Source organism: Stigmatopora nigra, chromosome 22 (assembly GCF_051989575.1).
Source record: "Stigmatopora nigra isolate UIUO_SnigA chromosome 22, RoL_Snig_1.1, whole genome shotgun sequence".
Lineage (NCBI taxonomy): Eukaryota > Metazoa > Chordata > Actinopteri > Syngnathiformes > Syngnathidae > Stigmatopora > Stigmatopora nigra.
Window position 1 is genome coordinate 8,291,406 of NC_135529.1, and position 16,703 is coordinate 8,308,108.

The following is a 16,703-nucleotide window of genomic DNA, read 5'->3' on the forward strand; positions in this document are numbered from 1 at the left end:
ACTATATTCATGTAAATAGAGTGGAAAAAACCGACTGCAAAGACTTCAACAGTTGGAAGCCGAGAATCATTTGACGTGAATTGTTTTTGGCACAAAATGAAAGGATGTGTCATATTTTAAGAGAAAGTTATTTGTGAGTGCCTGCTTTTGATCGATGTGGCGTTAAAGTGCAATATGAGTTTGGAGAAGAAGTCAGAGAAGAAGGGGGAGTTGTGTTGGAGCTGCAGGGAAACAAGATTTATAGGCTGGAACTTTGATCTTCTAAAAGTCTTTGAGCTTTTACACAACAATAATTCTACTTGGTCTCACTTTGAATAATGAAGTGCTAGTGGCAGTTATCCAGACAAGGTTTTAAATTACTCTTGGATATTGAAACAGATGAGGATAAAGGGGGATTTCTATACTATGTACAGTATTTCAAGCTCTTCTTTATAGTGATACAGTATTTACTGTACATCTATTTTACCTCTTGATCTATTAACGTATATTTAGCCCTAATAAATGCCATACTTTTGAAGAGCCTCCATTTATTTTAATTGTAACTATGTATATGTATGAGTGGAATCTGTTTTTTGAGCTTTAGTGATAAGTCTGGCCAATGGTGGCAAACTGGGGCATAATGTCAAATTGCAGTTTTTTGGATAAACTTCATATTTTATGTACAATGTGGATATGAGTGGAGATATCTCAATTTGAACCTGTCTGTCAAAGAAATTCATCACCTAGACATTCCAAGTGGACAGCAATGCTCTGTTCTTGCTATGATTTGGTTACAAAATTAAGCTGTTAATGAGACATCTGGCAAAGTCTAATCTGGGTTTTGTATTTGGGACTGTTTTCCATCAACAGGGAAGCAAGATTTGGTCGTTCGGATATTATCCAGCACTTTATCTGTTTTGCTGATCTTCCAGACATGTGAATGTAGTTCAGTTCATTTGCGCATTCCTTGCGGATTTGACTTTTCCCAGATTTGAATTCGCTCGCTGACCTATTGTATCATTACCAATTTGCCCAATTTGTTATGAATTTCAGACCAATCCATTCAGATAGTTCATGGAACTGCCATTTTACCCCTAAAATCAGCCACATTTATCTATTCAAATGAGCATTGTCAGTGAATTTTCTCAGTTTCACAAATACAAGAAGTGCCTATATATAAGTCTGTACACATTTATTATTTATTTTTATATATTGTATAAAGATGCAAGTAAATGTCCATTTTTAACTACTAATTCGATATATTTTTAAACATAATGGGGGTTTTACAAAACATAGATCTTGCAGATGGATATAATGGGTGCTCGGACGTTTGGTCGCCAGTCTATTGGTCGCCAGCTTTCCAAATTATATTCATGAGAGATAGTTTAATATGTAAGAGAAAGAGTTTCATATCTAAGAGAGCGAGTTTAATATCTAAGTACTGTTTACTATCTAAGTACATTTAACCGGCGACCAAAAGACCGGCGACCAAACGTCTGGCGACCAAACGTGCGGTCACGATATACTGTCCTTCCTTTTGTTCAGTCCCGTGCCAACAATGCTTTTGTTGTTGTTTTTGAAATTCAATTGTGTTGTAGTTTAAGGGCTTTTTGGAACAATAACATTTTTCACTGGAAATGGTTTTTCAGTTAGGTTTTTTTTGTTCATTTACACGGCCATTTGGAAGTCTGACCACACCCACATTTAGTACAATTCTGTACTAATGGATATACTATTGACGAATAAATGTACAGACCAGAGTGGACATTTAAATGTTTCCTGAGAGACACCTACCATAGGTGTTCATCACAACACTATTTAGCTGAAACAAACATCACTTTGGGGGGGTTCCTTGTGCTAAAGAACTTTCTGGTTTCTTTTTTCACAGGCAGCTGGAGATACTCAACTCCGAGTGAGTCCGACATGGAGCTTTGAAATAGCAATCAATGCCTTTATACTGCAGGGAGGACTCGTAAAAGTGTCGCTCGGAGGAATATACCAAGTCGTATTTCATCCTCCCCTCCCTATTTCCAAACACTGAGTTACGACTGTAGAAATGTGCACCCATTAAAGGTGATATGATGTATATTCTGCCTCCTTCGAAAAGTCATTCATCACTCTGAATGAAGAGGAAAACTGCACTTACTCTTTTGCTCCCTCTTCTTCCTCTCCAGGTCCTTCATCCTCATCCGGCTCCAAAAAACCTCACCCTCTAGTTCACAATGTCAAGCCAATACCGTTGCTATTGCAACCTTCTCACATAAAATGCTGCCATCTACTTTAGTTCACCGCTAATGTGACCATTTTGGCCGGGAGACAAAAATCTCAACAATGACAAAGGGTAGGGACTTTATTTATACTTTATATTGTCTGTTTTTCCTTGAGAATACAGTATGTGCACCCTATAATTATCCCCCCCAATGGACAAAAGGTGAACGGAGCTATGGCCGTCTATACATTCTATTGTTCATGGCCTTATTTTTATCTGCACTGATGAATGGCCCTTGTTGCTAAATCGTCCACATTGGCGCATCTGTTTTGGGGATTTATAGCAGGTCTCCTTTTCAAGGTAACAGTCGGTTTGTGAATTAGGTCAGCAAAAAGAACAAATGTCCTTCAACTGTTGCCGCCTATTTTCTTTACCCTTCCATGACCCGTTCGACTTTTGGCCTTGTACGTCAACCCTGGACCTTTTCTTTTGCCCCCCCCCCTAACCTTTGGGCCTACCCCTAAAAATATAATGTGCAAAAGGCCAAGGAGAGGCCACTTGGCAGCTTTAATGATAAATAGGTATGTAATACTGACTGGTGGATGCACTCTTATTTAATAACTCTTAAAATATTATTGGTATATATAATATTTGGTAGTTAGTGCAGGGTTTTCTGACCCAGATTTGGTTGTAATTGGCCAAAATGTGTGGGAAACTGACCCCCAATGAATTTTTTTTCGAGGAAAAAGTTAATATATTCAATCCCTAAAATTGATTTAATTAATTATGGTCATTTTCACAGATTTCGAAGATCTGTGCCCACCGAAAATGTTGAACCAAGTATTTTTCCATTCAAAAGTGAACACAAAGAGAACAAATACTGAAGTTGTCTTTTCGTTATTAAACATAAATTTCCAAGTTTGTTGGTTTTCTGAACCATAAAACTAAACTACATAGCATGTATTTTTCAGATTTTCAGTCATACCTGAATATAAGTCCCATCACCTGAAAAATGCACAATGCATAACAGAACATTAACATCACACTGGTGACTATATCACGTATTTGAGAGGCAATTTTACTTGATTATATATCAAGAAGACACATTCTAGTCGAACAAAATAACAGAAAACAACAGAATTTATAGATGGCTGTTAATATATTTACTGTCATACGCTATTGCCAAAGCAACGCAAAATAAAGTTGTTTAAGTTGTTTACCAAACTTTTGATCACTACCAAAGTCCTAATTTTCCGCTTTAACTCTTAACAACTTTACCAAATCTGGTACATTTAGACCTGCCCCCAATTTTAAGTGACAGACAAAACACTTATGACGTATTGTCCGAATTATCCAGTAATTCTTGTCATTTTCCGCTTTCCTACACTAGGGAAAAATCCTATTTGCATACGAGTATATATTTTCTGCTCTCTTCTGCCACACTTATCAAGTACTACTAAAATAAATCAGGACTAGATGCAATTATTAAAACAGCCTCCCCCGAAACCTGCTGTGCTTATAGTTTTCAGTCACCAGACATAGCATATTTGTAAGTGCGCGTGTGTTTGTTGACACAGTGAATTAATTTTGCTAGCACAGGCAGTAGCTAAGGTCAGCAAAGAAAATATTTCATAACTGTCAGCTTGGCGTATAGCCTGCACAACAATACACACTCGTATAACAAACAGCTGTATGTGACTTTGCTAGCTTGATACTTATGTGTATCTCAGGAGACTTGTTTGATGTATTACTTTGCTTTTATATATCCATCTGAACCGCTGAGTTACTGCCAGTAAGGTGCTTTGTCATCACAAAGACCCGGACGGTCCAGTCAGGCAAATATTTTGGCCACTCTGCGTAGAATACGTTATCCATGACTGCCAGTTCTTTAAGATGTAGAAACCGGATGGGTTTTTTTAAATGTAAAGTCTGAAGGTAGGCAACAAAAGAGCAGGCTTTAAGAAGGCGCTTCATGTGTTGTTTTTCATTTAGCGTGCGTGACAGGTTTATGTATGGCTTTTGTTGGGTTCACTGTATTTACTCTTTGGGAGGCTTTCGTACTCCCACGCAGAGATTAAGGACAATAGGTGGATGGTTTCCATAAATGTTTGTTTGGAGTGTCGGTTTTGAACGATTGGTTTGCGTTGATTTGTCTTTAATTGAGAGTATGGTCTCCCTGTAGACTGGGAGCTTACGTGGACTAGGTTCGATTCAGCCTGTTGATTTTTGACTGTTGTTGCCAAGGTACGACTCCTCCTCATCATGTTTGGCAGGAACTATGTAGATTCCACTACCTACTTTACCTTCTGTTGTAAATCTAGCAGGGTCATGAACCAATTGGATATTTTATGTTCCACCCTTCAAATTTGAAATAATCCATATACAGAATATGAAAATATGCAGTTTTACGAGTCCACTTATCCTGAGAACAAATCTAAAAATCGGAAAAAGTAGGGTTTCTCTTTCAAATACCAGATACATCTGGAAAATATAATCCTGTCTTATCATACTTTACTTAGTGAAAACGCCAATAAACTAGTTCAAATAAAATAATTATATTTTTTGTTGTTGTTGCCGTGTTTCCTGATTGTGAGAACATTTGTTTTTAAAAACAATGTTTCAAATATTTATTATAATTTGTGTCGCACATGATAGTGGACTTGGAAAAGTTAGATTTCTAAAAACTTCACCATAATTCCATCTTCTATTTTTAATAGCTACTATGTATGGTTCGCATTGATTGAATGTCTCACTTAACACCGTGCAACCCTCTTATGCATATTATCAGAATAAGAAATGTATGAATCATGTAATAAGATGTCTGCCTTTAACCTCCTAGGGTCTGGCCTCCACATGTGGACATCACATTTTTGGTTGTCACAAGACTACATCCTTAAATTTTGAACTACAAGGACCTGGTGTCCCCTTAAGATGTGGACATCATCTTCTCTCTCAGAAACTACATCAGGTAAGAAGATCCTTATTTGTATTTACACATCAATTAGCCGAAATATCAAAGATAAAGTAAAAATGCATGCCTTGCAAGAGTCTGGGTTCTTAGGAGGTTAATCTGAGGTTATTCCATTTTCAATAGTTTATTACTTATTGAATTCTATAAGAACTTTGAAGCCCAAAAGCCCTTCAATCTGGAATGACCCAGCTATCACCAGCATCGACTTTTTGTGCTATCTGAAATTTCACACGACAATATCGGACAATCTGATTAGAAACAGGCACTGTCTCGCAGAACAAGCCAACTCCCCCCTGCCCCCCTGTCTCTCTGTGCCTCTCAACGTAGTGGACAATCGCTCCTATTGTCGTCAACCATAGAGCGAGAGCGAATGTCTTGCAGGTGCAACAGACATACACAGTCAGAACTCCGTAGTAATCGGAAATAAAACTTGCATTCCTCGAACGTAGAAGGGAAGCTTTTGTCGCTGTTGTGATTGCATTGCAGACAGATAGACGACAGACAGGCAAGGTTGGATAAGAGCGTTAGCTTTTGAGACGTGACAAGCCGGCACGAAAGACTATCTCCTTTCTAAAGTGAGGCGATAAGGTTGTCAAGGTGTTTGTTACCCTGACACACACACATACACATGGATTAAGCTTACAGTATGAGCACAAAATGGTGCACATTGCTTAGCTCTTTTGTTTGTCAGCACATTACGTTCTATTACCGAATCGGCAACTATACACACGGAGACGAGCACACCCACGTAGGTGACGACGGGTAAACGCATAAAGTACACTGTGTAGATATTGTTTGTGGACCTTTTAGCTCAGGGAAAGCCTTGTTTCAACTGTCTGAGCTGGAATGTTGCCTGCAAGGCTCCTTTTAAGTGTTTGGGTCTAAATGCCATGTCTGCTACACCCCATGAAACTGTCTTAATCCACTTTTTCCCCTGGCTTTTATTGCTGCTGAAGAAAACATGAGGACTATAGCAGGGCCCCAGCCTCAGGCCTCCAACCCCATTCCACACACCCCATAAGTCAGTCACAGATAATTAAATAGGAGTTATTTACACTCGTTTTCCCTTCTTTTCCTCCCCTGGTGCTTTTATCGCTTCTCCCCCCTTTTTGCTTTGTACAGTATTATATTCAGAGTCTGACAGTGTCTGGCTGACACCAGCAAATGCCTCAAGAAGTGCAATAGGTTGTGAGGGACCCACTATTATGCGTTGGATGGGAAGTGTCCAGCATTTTGCAAATTCCTAATGCTTTGCAAAAGACAAAAAAAGACAAAAATGCCATTAACAGTGAAACAAACGCAAACAGCCACTAGAGAAATGCAGAATTGCCACTACAGAGGTAGACTTACAACAGACGTAGACTTAAAAGTTACAACAGTGGATAGATTAACGCTGTGTGACCATTTTTGCCTTGGGCTTTTCAGAAGTAGTCATTCAGAAGAGATCGTTGCAGGACATTAACTTCTAACACGAGTTAGTCAGATGTAAATTTATGCGTATATCCATTGTAAAGGGTTCCAACCAAAGTGTACTTGCACACGAACCCACGGTGACTAGTCAGTTGTACTACAATATCTACTGATCAAGCACACACTTAGCTCTAGTGGCTAGCAGCTAATGTTATACAAACCCCTTTATTGGCTAACTATTTCTGAAGATCAGGGGTCTCCAAACTATTCCAGAAAGGGCCACAGTGGTTTTGGTTCCAACCTGGAAACCTTTCCACCAATCTGGTATCTTCGAAGTGAAATCAGCGGATTGCAGTCAGGTGCTTCTTGTTTGATCAGAAACCTCATTGGTTAAACTGTTTGTTAGATTGGTTGGAATAAAAACCTGCACCCACCCTTGAGGACCACTTTGCAGACCCCTGGTTTAGACAGTCCCAAAGCAATATTGATTGATTTGTACCTAGTAGTCTTACTCTGCTTGCCCTGTATTTGTACTTCTACTGGAAGTCAACTTCTGTTTTGCATTGTTTTCGACATTTTCAACGTTTTTGTTCTCCTTTTGTGTTTGGAATTTGCGGAATGACTGACATTTTCCAGCCTAGAAAAATCTACTATGAACTAGTGTCATTGAACATGGTCTAATTGATCTACAGGTTTTGTTGAAAATATCTTGGCTCCTTCATTCTCAGAGACAGTCTGTTTTCCTAAGAAAGGCTAGAAGGATTCTGCTGCCTAATGTCAGTGTTACAAATATATACTGTGGAGTCAGGCAAACGGCAGCCTTTCAACACCAGGATGAATTAGGGCCCACCACAGAGCTACGACGTCCATTACAAGCCTCAGCAGCTCTATAAATCTCAGGATCACAGGCACACACTCATACACACACACACACAAACACAGTGTCCAGCCCTCCTCGCTCCTCCTGAGCCTCAATCAGCCTCTTCCTGGGGGCTTTGTTTGGTCTCCGTCCCTGGCCCAACGCATTGCTTTGATACGGCCCCCAGAAAAGCATGGAAATGGCCTCGAGGGCCGGCAAGGACCCGAACCTGCTGAGAATCCTCTTTACGTAAAAGTCTGCCCCCTTTTAAAATATCCACAACAGGAAACAGCCATCCGTCATCAACACGCCAAAACAGCTGTTACCGGCCCGTGTGGAGGGGCACTTGAAAGGATTTGCTCCCTGTTGTTCAAGCCCCCCCACCCATCTTTCATTCTCTTACTGCCTTTGTCTGGCTTTTCCCAATCCCCACTTCTTTTGGTCTACTTCAAGACACCCCCCTCTTGCCTTCCATGTGCAACCCCACCCACATGGCGACCACTCACCCTTTTAACAAGGTTGTGGCTACATGAATCGGAAAGCTCACACATGAACTGTCAGGCCTACGTTGTAAAAGAAAGGGGGAAGAAAACGTGTTTGAAATTCACAATGAGCTCTCAGGGTCACCTGTTTACTTGTCTCAACAAGGCAGTGACAGACAAATGTGCACGCTAAATCCAGCACGCACGTTTAGCGCTCGCCGTTTCTTGGATCTCGCCAGGCCGCCGAGGCGTGAGCGGCGACGTGTGGGTGATGAATGGAGGCTAAACCCTACGATGACAGGTCGAACAGTGACGCCGCTGAGTGACAAGCAAGTGACGCCGCCTCGCCTCTCAGCTGCCGATAAACAGTCACGGCGCTCGGAATAAAGAGCTCGTCTCGTACGGCGTTTGTGAACACTAGACTGTGAAATGTCAGAGTGGCTTACCTATTTGAATTCAAAACCCTTGTGATTCATAGCCCTACTTTAAGGAGCATATCCGGATCTGGAGGCAAAGAACATTTTTCAACAAGAATAGAAACTCATTAAATGAAATGCTTGTTTGTTGAGGAAAATGAATGAAGGCGGTTCTTTTGGTTTGATGATGACTTACTAAAAAGGCAGATTGAGCCAATAAAGCAAGACTAAATATGGGATTTGAAAGCAAGTAACAATTTGCTATCACAACAAAAAAAAGTTCTATCGTAAGGGATTAGTTGAAATGGATCCCATTTGATGAATTATAGGCGTGGAGTCACCTTATGATATTAATATCTTAGATTTGTCAGCATTAATAAACCTCAATTTATGAAGTCAAATGACGGAAATGGTATTTTAGCAATGAAGGAATTACACCAGAGAATTCTCTATGTAAATACATCATTAAATTAAGTCAGATAGAAATAATAAAATAAATGCCAACTTTATTATCCTTAATGTATTAATTTATCTCGTTTTTTTCATTATATATTTTACTAATTTCTCTAAATTTACGTATTACCTCTTTTTGAAATCTTCGCTGCATTTTCAACCTACTTTTAACTTATTTATAACTAAGTAGTATTAGAATTTAAAACATTTAATAAAAAGCTAATTCTAACATTCACTAATGATATCCCTTGATCTAAAAAGCCTGTGTGTAAATTAGGCATGCGGTTTTTGAGGACTCACATTTGTTTGCATTGAGGGTGTAGCTATGAGTTAAGCCACGCCCCTATCGAGGAAAAAAAGCCATGTGATTGGCCGACAACGGTCTGCTTGGAAAGAACAGCCCTCCCCTCAGAGATGTGCAAGAAGAAGGAAGGATCGAGCCAAAGCAGTCAGACGGAGACACGCACACCACAGCCAGCGCCTTTCTGCCTTCTCGGGAATATTCCTGACCCAAGTCCATCTTCGTACTGCTCTTCTATTTCGACACCCGGAGGAATACTCAAGCTATAGACACAGTGAAGAGCCTGTTAAAGGATGTCACTTATTTCTCGATAGACCCCGCGTGGTTCCGCACTGCGCACGAGCCATATTTGGATTATCCAACTCTCATCGGATGATTGCAATCATCATGAACCCATCTGGTGAATACATTTGAGTTTGGTGCCGGCTAATTGTTACCTTTTACGGGTTTGGAACCTGATGAGAGATCCCACTAGTGGCTCAAGATCGCCTTTACGCAGCCAGTTGTCGGATCGAATCGTCGCCAGGGTTGGGTGTCGGCGCACAGGAGTGGAAAAGCCGCCCGTGAGCAGAGCGGAATCTTGGTTGGATCCGTCACGTCAGGTCGAGAGGCTTCCCATCAGGATTGTAAAGATGTTGACGGCGCACGGCGGCCACTTGCTCCACCCGGAGTACCTTCAACCCCTTCAGTCCGCACCAGTCAGTATCGAGGTGAGAAGGAGAAAGAAAACTATACAAGAAACTTCATTTTCTATCGTCTATATATTCTATAAAAATCAATTTTAAGAAAAAACCCAACTGAAAAAACCTAAAATTCCTCTCTACTGTTTCCAGTTTGAGAGAAACTAAATGCAATATACATTTCCTTGATGTATTTTTGCATCATTTTCCAAAGCATTCTTACAAAATAAGGATCTGTTGACAACTTTTGTGTCATAGCATGATGACGTCAAAGTCCGACTATATTTCATCGTTCTGTCTGTATTTCTTCTTTGTAGCTGGACGCCAAAAAGAGTCCACTGGCTTTGCTGGCTCAGACATGTTCCCAAATCGGTAAACCGGACCCTCCCTCCGCTTCCAAGCTCGCCTCCCTTTCCTCGGGCAGTCTGGGAGACAAAGACTGCGGGGGCCGATCGTCAAAGTCGGCGGAGCAGCACCAGTCCTCGGAGGACAAGTCCAGCTTCAAACCTTACTCCAAATCCTCGGGCGAATGCCGTAAAGAAGTTCAAGGATCCAAGGGGTCTTCAGATAAAACTTTCCGAGTGTCCAACGGAAGCTCCGGCGGTGTTCCGTGTCCGTCTTTTCCACCTCATTCGAAATCTCCGAGCTCTCCTCAACGCCATACGCCGAGTCAGCCTCACGTACAAAGTCATTCCCCGTCAACCGCACACTCGCAGGCCTTGGACAACAAAGCTTCCAGTCTGGACCAACCCGGTTCGGACAATAACAACGGCAGTGACAAAAAAGACTCCGACACAGTGAAGTCTGCATTGGACGGGGCTCAACTAGCCAATTCCAGCCATGTACGCGCAAGCGCCAACTCCAGTAACGCTAGCTCCGCCAGCAGCCCACGGCCCGAAGGCAAGGCCGATACGCAAACCTCGCAGTCTAACCTGGTCTCAGGCCACATTGCCCCCGTGTCCCCATTCAAACCAGGACATTCGGTTTTCCCTCTGCCTCCTGCTTCAATGGGCTACCACGGCTCTATTGTCGGAGCCTACGCGGGCTACCCCTCGCAATTTGTTCCCGGTTTGGACCATACCAAGTCCAGTTTGGGCTTAGGACTTCCGACTAAACACCCTAGTTCCAGTCCACTGACCGGAGCCTCTCCTCCCTCCCTGATGCAAGGCTTATGCCGGGACCCTTATTGTTTGACTTACCCCAACGCGCACCATTTGGGAGGAAGTAACTGTTCCACTTGCGTCCATGACCCCTCCAGCCTCAAGTCTGGTTTCCCCTTGGTCTACCCTTCCCACCACCTGCACTCCTTACACTCCAGCGCCTTGTCTTCCAGTACCACGCCCTCCCTCTCGCACCCTCTTTACACTTACGGTTTCATGCTCCCCAACGAACCGTTACCCCACGCCTGTAATTGGGTGTCTGTCGGAGGACCCTGCGACAAGAGATTTGCCACGTCAGAGGAGCTCCTGGCACACTTGCGTACCCACACGGCTCTACCCGGCATGGTAGACAGCAAACTCTTGTCAGCGTACCCTTCGTCCATATCCTCCACGGCTTCGTGCCATCTTCATTTACCCCCCCACACCAGCCCGGGCTCGCTGCCCAGCTCCTTCTCTTTTCGAGGGTCCCCCGGCTTGGGCCTGGCCCGCTACCACCCTTATAGCAAATCCCACCTACCCGGAGCACCTGGACTCCCCATGCCATCCATACCATCATCATCGGCTTACTACTCCCCATATGCGCTCTATGGTCAGAGACTGGGCTCAGCCTCGGCGCTTGGATACCAGTGATGTCACATACTGGTATAAGTGACGTTGATCTGGCAGGCACCTGCTGAAGATAGACTACCCGGCGGGCATCATTCTATTAGCTTCAGAACTGGGACTGGTGCTCCAAATGGGGGAAAAATGTCTGTGAGATTTTCCAATCTGCACAGATTCAAAAGATTTGAAGCTATTAATGACACTGATAAGCAAAGCTTGAGAATTTGTTTTTTTTTCATCTGGATTTTTTTGTTTTGTTTTAATGCCAGACACAAATCAAAGTCTAGTATTTATTTTCACACATGCGCTTGCTTCAAAATCTGGGGGGTTTAATCCGTTTTTTTCTATTCAAAATAATCTGTTCATTGGAAATCCAATCTGATTTAAGTATTCTACGGTAATAACAATTACAACACACACACAAAAAAAATGGCTTTGCACCACCACACTAAAGATGGAATATGATGCTTTATTCAGACTGGAGAACTGCATGCCAGTGAGCATTATTTTTATTTGTAAATATGCAAAGATGTCATATTTTTTCAAGCCTATGTGTGGGGCATTGATTTGGGTTTACAAATGGTACAACTATAAAATGACAGAGGTCAAATCTGTTAGTAATGCTTGTAATATTCAACTTGGGAAAGCCTTATTTTATTAAATAAAAGATTGATTGAATTTGACTCATTTTCCCTCATTCTTCAGTATATGTTATACCCTGCCATTTTAACACCCAATCTTCTTTAATTGCACTATCTATAATTCCAATTGATCTGTGTAATATATCATGGCCGCTATCAGTTGACAGGCTTATCCCAGAGAGTGCATTGCGGGTCACATTAGGCCAGTTAGCTGGTTATTGAGGATTCCCACCAGCATTGCTTTCTTTGAGCCGACTGCAGCTTTTAATTGCCGATTCCTGTTTACGAGGCCTAAAAAGAGCCTTTTCAGCAAAAGGAATAGTAGTGTGAAGTAGCCACTGGGACTTCAATAATAGCCTGGACTCTGATGGATAGAGTTGCAACGCAAAAGGCCGTCGCTGACAAAGGGATGTCGTTATTAGAGAAATATTCGTCAAAGTCCTTGATGGCTCTCCTTGGGGAATTGGACCGACTTACTAGAACTTCATACATGGAGGCTTCCATCCTTGAAGACAAATTGTGCAAGCGTTTTTTTTTTTCCATTGGCGTTTTTTTCTGCTTTTCAGCAATACTGACTCTACTCTTGCAAAGACACTGATTTAACAGGAAAGAGCTAGTCCATTTTCTATTAGAGTATTTGGGGTTGCTGATAATGTATCTGGCTCTCCACTCTATTTGGCTGACACGCCATCGTTGGCACTGAGCAAAGAGTCTCCGAGGTGGCTATTGACCCCGACTCCCAGACTCCTCCACTCTCGCGGTTCATTAGCACTCCAGACAGGGAAAGGCAAGCACAGGTGTCACTTGACAGGACCATTAACAAAATGGATGACCCTCCCAAACCACATCAGGCTCCTGCTTCACACCGGCAAGGTCACAACGCCCTGATCGCCGGTCTGGTCCACACATTGGAACGCTACACTAATCATCCTTATTTACGAAAATGGAAAGAACTCCTCAAATTCAAAAGTATCTTATAGTTACTTTGTCTTTTGTGACGTGATCTTAACAAGCAATGAATGAAGCCATTACATGTGCTTTTACATTGTTCTTAGTCATAGTCATGCTACTAAAAAACATAGCATTCTGCTGCCCCCTTTAGTTCCGTTGAAGATGTACACCAACACGAAGCATGGATATGTACCCAAAAAAGTACAAGCGTATACATTGTTATGAAGATTTTTACAAAGGAATGTCATTCATTGCAGGTAGAGCTAAATGTTAGAGATGGTTAACTGGCAGAGGTCATACAGAGGGGAGAACTTTCAATCATGTCTGGAGGTGGAATTAATTTCACTCTTGCCAGTTTGCACTCGTTCATCAAATGCCTGACTATTCTCCCTATTCCCTTGCTCATCAGTCTTCGCCATCTATCTTCCCCCCCCCCCCCCCCCCACACACACACACACACTCTCTTGCAGCTGAGTCAACACCCACACACTCCATTTATGTAGCTTGTGTGGTGCTTGTGCAAGTATGTGTAATCAGCCGCAATCTTTTGTCCGCTCTGTATTCCAAACAAACCATTATTTGTTTTTGTGTTACAGTATTTTTACTTCAATCTGTCTCTATTTTTCCAAAACTGACTAAGAAATATCACCCAAAAAAAAATCCTCATCTCACTAAGGTCATACACATAATCGTTCAATAACCTCTACCTGATACAAATGATAGATGAACAACATGGCCACTGTCTGAAGAATAGATTGATAGTTGAAATCAAAGTAGCTGTGACAGATGGTGATGGAGAGGACTAATATTTTCCCCCCTGTGAGATGCAGAGTGCCACTGTGAGGTCTCGAGCAGCCGGTCGACAGCGCCGGTGATTAATGACGACAGGGTGTGGAGCTGCTCTTCAATTAGAGCCAACTCTTACTCAACTCACCAATGGCGTTGACAGCCAGGACATAGACAGAGACCGAGACAGAAACACAATCGAGAGCACTCTTTTTCTTACGATCTGTGTCTCTGAAACAAAACATTAACCTCGACTCCATGACTACCACCTCTGTGTTTAACATCAGGACTCGGTACAGAGCTTTTGGCATCAGACAGTGACCGCAGTGTTAAAGCAGGCCAGATGGCGTGAACACATCCCTCGTCAGGCTCTGTCACACAAAGTCTGTTCTGTCTCCGTGTCACTCTAAGACTGACCGACCGACTGTTTCAACTGCACTCGTGAAGTCTCATCAGACTCCTTTACTGCTGTCAAGTACTATTCGAGAATATGTGGCGTTCCCCTTCCGTTTAATATTCTTTATAATAACAAGCTTTGACATCTTTGACAGTTGTATTCATTTCTATCATAGTTAAATGAGTCAATTGAGGTGTTGGGGTTTTTTGGGTCACTTTTTTAAAGACGTCCAAGATGAATTTAAGACATGGGTCTTTGATGTTGTTTAGATTATGACAAATTTGACGTATGTAAGGTTTTGTTGAGAGATCAGACAAAATTTGTTGTGGGTGACCCTAACTCTGGACGAACTACAGTCTGCAAAAGAGACCAGTGTGTTTTGAGGCAGGCAACGTTCGTGTAGCTATACTTGGGTCCTCTGCAGGGCCCGACCTAAGGGGGGCACCGGCTTCTAGGGGGGGCTGGGTTGGCAGGCATGAAACGGGTGTGGTTGGGTGAGGTGTTTGTATAAAATTAGGGTGATGTGCAGAGAAATAACCTAGTGTTTTGTTGTTGAAATATGTCTGCCAGGATTTGAAATTTGAAATATATTTTATTTTAGATGACGGTAAAATTATTTCAATTCATAAAGCTATTTTTTAACTTTGGTTATGATAGTACAATAGTTGAAAGTGATGTTTTATAGCATCGAGCTAACCATAACTTCCCATTAAAAATTAGATATGGTATAATAACTGAGTTTTGAGTTGCGTTTGAAGTTCACAGAAATAAAACTATACGTTACAATTTTTTTTGACATTATTAAACGTATGCCATTAAGCCTACTGTAATTATTGTTGAGAAATTTGGACAGTTTAACTTATAAATAAAGGTTAAAAGAAGGATGCTTTTAATCATTTAGATTACAAATCGTCAGTGGCTTGCAATAGTGTTTCAATGAGAAAACTTTAATGTGCTACATTTTTAAAAATTAGAAGCAATCAGTTGTACAAAGTAAAGTTTAGATTAGAAGTCAGTTCAGTAAAAAAACAAAACAAAAATTGAAATAATTAAAACCAGCCTTTCTTCATCATGCAAAACCCAAATATTGTGGTTTTGTTGAAAACTGGAACAGCAGTTTTTGCGCAATAGTAACAGACTGCACCTGGTCTTGCCCGGCTCACCATCAGAGCACTGAAGTACTGTAAGTCTCCATCTGGATTCCATTTGTCTAAAGATTGCAGCAACGATGTCACAAGTCTTCGGAAACGAGCGTGCTTTTGCAGGAAATGAGTGGAAAGTTCTGCTCATTCTGATTGGTGCTCTGATTGACAACTTTGGCTTGCCCTTGTACTGCAGCCTATTTTATTCATGATTGGTCAAAAGTCTCTTTTAATTCTCTCCTGAGTAGATCAGTTGCTTGATTATGATTAGGATCATCTTTTCTGTTCTACTAGAGGACAGGACACTCAGGTTTTGAGCTTTATAATTCAATTAGTGCATGGCGTTAAAAGTGGATAACATCTGACAAGGTTTGATTGCCTCTTGTCCTGTTAGATTTGTTTCCCAGTGGTAAGATAATAGCTTACAAACATTACCAGTGAATGCCAGCTATGCCAGTCTTCTAATCTCACTGCTAGGAAATGAGTTCTGTAAATATGTGTCTTGTATTCCACAAGAACTTGTTGATTTGATCACTTATTGACAGCCATAGACGTCAAATCCATTTTTTTTAACTAAGAAGGACAGAAAATTGAGTGGAGAATAATTTTGGCTTTATTTAAATAGACTATACTCCAATTATATTGCAGTTTTATTTCATGAACCGTATTTTCCCGAGTATAAATGACACTTTTTTTCCAAAGTATGGCGACTAATACTGAAGTGCAACATCTATTTTTTTTCTCTCTGACCACCAAAAACCTGTTTTTTAGGCTATAATTATCCAAAAAAACCTGTAAATATTACATTTTAGCCTGTTTTCTCAGTATAGCTAAACTATTTTTTACTTTAAAGTATATTTTTAAGTAAAAAAATGCCCTCCATAAAATGCAACTTATACTCCAGTGCGTTATATATGTATGTACTATTTACCTTTTCAATATGCATTATTTGGCTGATGTAATTTTTAATTGCATGAGATTGATAGTCTGCAAAATACGATAATTGTTCCACAGAATTCTCTTTATAACTATTCACATTTGAGTGTTAGTGTTTGTTATCTACGATTCAGTGCAATCAACCAATCTCTTTGTTTAATTTATCTGAAGAGTGACTCACTAATATACACATTCACCCTCCAGTTTATATTAGCAAAGCACTTGCGGTTTCTAAAATGAGAGTGAGAGTCATTCCCAACAAACATTGTGATTATAATGAACCTTTTTTTTAATATAGAAAGACCCTCCTCACCTTTACAGTCTCTT

The 16,703-nt window shown here is 41.2% G+C and overlaps 1 protein-coding gene across 1 annotated transcript; it reads left to right on the forward strand.

The window, feature by feature from the left end:
- The first annotated feature begins 9,219 nt into the window (after nt 1–9,219).
- LOC144215991 (zinc finger protein 703-like) lies at nt 9,220–12,206 on the forward strand. The gene is made up of 2 exons (XM_077745266.1): nt 9,220–9,790; nt 10,078–12,206. Exons 1-2 carry the CDS (start codon nt 9,539–9,541, stop codon nt 11,548–11,550), a joined length of 1,725 nt encoding a protein of 574 aa, XP_077601392.1. The 5' UTR covers nt 9,220–9,538; the 3' UTR covers nt 11,551–12,206.
- The last annotated feature ends 4,497 nt before the right edge of the window (nt 12,207–16,703 follow it).

Coding starts and splice junctions, on each gene's coding strand:
- LOC144215991 (XM_077745266.1), top strand. CDS start 9,539: ATGAGAGATCCCACTAGTGGCTCAAGATCGCCTTTACGCAGCCAGTTG. Junction 9,791..10,077: donor CCGCACCAGTCAGTATCGAG/GTGAGAAGGAGA, acceptor TCTTCTTTGTAG/CTGGACGCCAAAAAGAGTCC.